We start from the raw sequence: 3,244 nt of genomic DNA on the forward strand, positions 1-3,244 counted from the left end.
ATATATATATATATATATATATATATATATATATATATATATATATATATATATATATATATATATATATATATATATATATATATATATATATATATATATATATATATATATATATATATATATATATATATACGCCACCTCTTACCTTTTTGAACCCTTTCGTGACATGCATATCCTTGTTTATAGACGGATATGGCTGCCACCACACATTGAGCTGATCAAACGCATGGGTCTGCACGGGCTTGTTCTCTAAATGGTCGATAGCCGATGCCACAATATCGCTGAACTTCTCGAACTGCAAGTCAAACAGTTGAGTACCCGACTGATGCAACGCCGTATTACGGTCACTTCGCTTTGCTCGCTCGCCACTGGTTGTGAATGAGTGAGAAGGTGCATGTACGCATTAATGTGTGTGCATGTTTTTATTTACACAGGCATATGAATACACGCACATACACACGTACGCACACGTACATACACGTACACACACATTCACATACGTACACACTCGCACACACACAGGGATTATATCACTATAGCTGCAGTAACACCGAAACGCCTCACAAATGTGGAGTGTCTAAACTGCCACGCGTATATGGGCGTTGCTAAGGCAGTTGTGTTTCGTCTTTCCGATCGCAGATTATGGGATGATGTATTACACAAAAACGTATACATATGTATTTTCATATATTCATAACTTCATATATACATATACACATATTTACGTATATATATATATATTCATTTACCTCCATATGTTCATTGTTTCACATATACATACATGTCTTCATATATATTCATAGGTTTATAAATACACACGTGGATTGACTGCCCCACACCTATACAAATGTCGTACGAACTCAATTCAAATGCGTTGCTAATGGAAACCAGGCGTACACACTGGGGGAGCCCTGATTGACAATGTCACTCTCATCATAAGTATTTGTCTACACACAGACTATTTATGTAGGACACCCCAGAATACTTACGTATCGCACCCCAGACTATTTACGTATCGCACCCCAGACTATTTACGTATCGCACCCCAGACTATTTACGCATACACATCCCAGACAATTCACGTAGGACACCCCAGACAATTTACGTAGGACACCCCAGGCTATTTACGCATACACATCAAAGACTATTTACGTATCACATCCCAGACTATTTACGTACACATCCCAGAAAATTTACGTATCACAACCCAGACTAATTCAGACTATTTCCGTAATACATTCCACACAAGAACTACCCTATGCATACGTTTACGAGAGTTCGTTCACACGCACGTGTATATGTCCGTTGACCTGTGTACGCACAGCACTTACCGTTCAAATTTCTTCACCAAGTCCACCCACTGTTTCATTTTGGACTTGCCCGTTGTTTTCTCTTGGCTGGTTGTAAATGGGAGATGGCAGAGATGGAATTATAAAGGTTAGAAGTATCGTTATAGACGACAGATATGTACATATGAGTGTGATAAACGTAAATGTCCAATATCCGTATATAAATAAATAAATATATATATATATATATGAATGTATATATATATATATATATATGTGCGTGTATATATATATATATATATATATATGCGTGTGTGTGTGTGATAAAGGCGAGTGCCAAATGTCCATACGTATATATATATATATATATATATATATATATATATATATGTATGTATATATATATATACATACATACATATATATATGTATATATATATATATATATGTATATATATATATATTAGTATGAGTGTGACAAACGTATGTGCTCAATATTTTCTGTGGTCCTCAAATAATACTTGGCAAATGGCGATGTCGTGGCATACGTAGTGAACACATACGCTTCTATAAATATATAGTTAAAGAATATTGGAGCAGGGCTGTGAATATAATAGGGGACTCGTAGCTAACACACCACTACAGAATTGGGTGTGCCCAAGTGTCTATAGCTCATTATATGGTGAACAGAGAAAATATACGCCACCTGCCAAGGCCGCCACTGATGTCACGCACGCGACCCACAGTGCTTCCATTGAGCTATAAATAGATTCTATATATAGATTATATATGTTGTAGGTACAGACAGGTACATATAGATATCTAAGCAACATGTACCATCTCCTCTGAATCGCGACTCTGTGGCGCAGCTGAACAGTTGCGATGGCCAAAAAAAGTGAGTGGAAGGCGAGCTGAGCAAATATACGCACAAACCCAAATGTTTACAATGGCACACAAACTCAACACATATGGTGGTAGTGACACATGCAGATACATACATACATACATACATGGCACATACATACCTATATACATGGTACATACATACCTATATACATGGTATATACGTACCTATATACATATATATACACATACATGGTACAAAATTACCTATATACATGGCACATACATACCTATATACATTGTACGTACATACATACATGGTACCAGCTATAGATGCATATTCATACATACATACATATACACTTGAACCCTACACATACACGTGCACGCACTATCATTGCACACCTCCTCTATATTTTCCTACTGAGAGTAGTATGTGTGAGTGCTCATTGGCCTGTACGCCATTGCCTCTGACCAAAAGGAAAGCACTCTTGCCTCACACAGAGACAACAGTGTCCGCATGATCCACATACACAACTTCGACAGTGTGTGTCAATATACACATAAGCCCAACCATGTACCTAAAAGCAGATCCAACGAACGAACATGTATGATTTGCATAGACACTACACATATCTACAGAATAGTAAAGCCTCCATATACTTCCAACCCCATACTCAAATACACCCAACACATAGAAATCCGGTCATATGGATGGAAGCGTATGCATGCGCTCGGTTGCTACTTAGCGTGCGTATGTTATGTACATGTGCGTTGTTATGTGTATGTCAATGCACAGATGTACGTTTATATGACTTCATTTGCCACACCACCAGTGCAAGTGTGCATGGTGGTCACGTGATGACATATCCGGTGACCTCTATCCCAACTCAACATACAAGAGGGGTAGCGTATCCGGAGTTGGCCCTTTAGCCCCTGATCCCTTCGACAAGTAATCACTGAGCAGGGGGAGCAGGGAAATAGCAGGTGAGTAACAAGATACACAGCATATCGTAGTAGTAGAAAAGTGTCAAACCACACACACATATATATTATATATATTATATATATATATATATATATATATATATATATATATATATATATAT

The 3,244-nt window shown here is 37.3% G+C and overlaps 1 protein-coding gene across 1 annotated transcript; it reads right to left on the reverse strand.

The window, feature by feature from the left end:
• Positions 1–144: 144 nt before the first annotated feature.
• SARC_13704 (hypothetical protein) lies at positions 145–3,097 on the reverse strand (the record flags this gene model as incomplete). The annotated part of the gene is made up of 3 exons (XM_014292166.1): positions 145–371; positions 1,335–1,400; positions 3,035–3,097. Coding segments are annotated over 3 exons (356 nt in total), but the record flags the coding sequence as incomplete, so codon positions are not given.
• Between the last annotated feature and the right edge of the window lie 147 nt (positions 3,098–3,244).

Source organism: Sphaeroforma arctica, assembly GCF_001186125.1.
Source record: "Sphaeroforma arctica JP610 unplaced genomic scaffold supercont1.3619, whole genome shotgun sequence".
Taxonomy (NCBI): Eukaryota; class Ichthyosporea; order Ichthyophonida; genus Sphaeroforma; species Sphaeroforma arctica.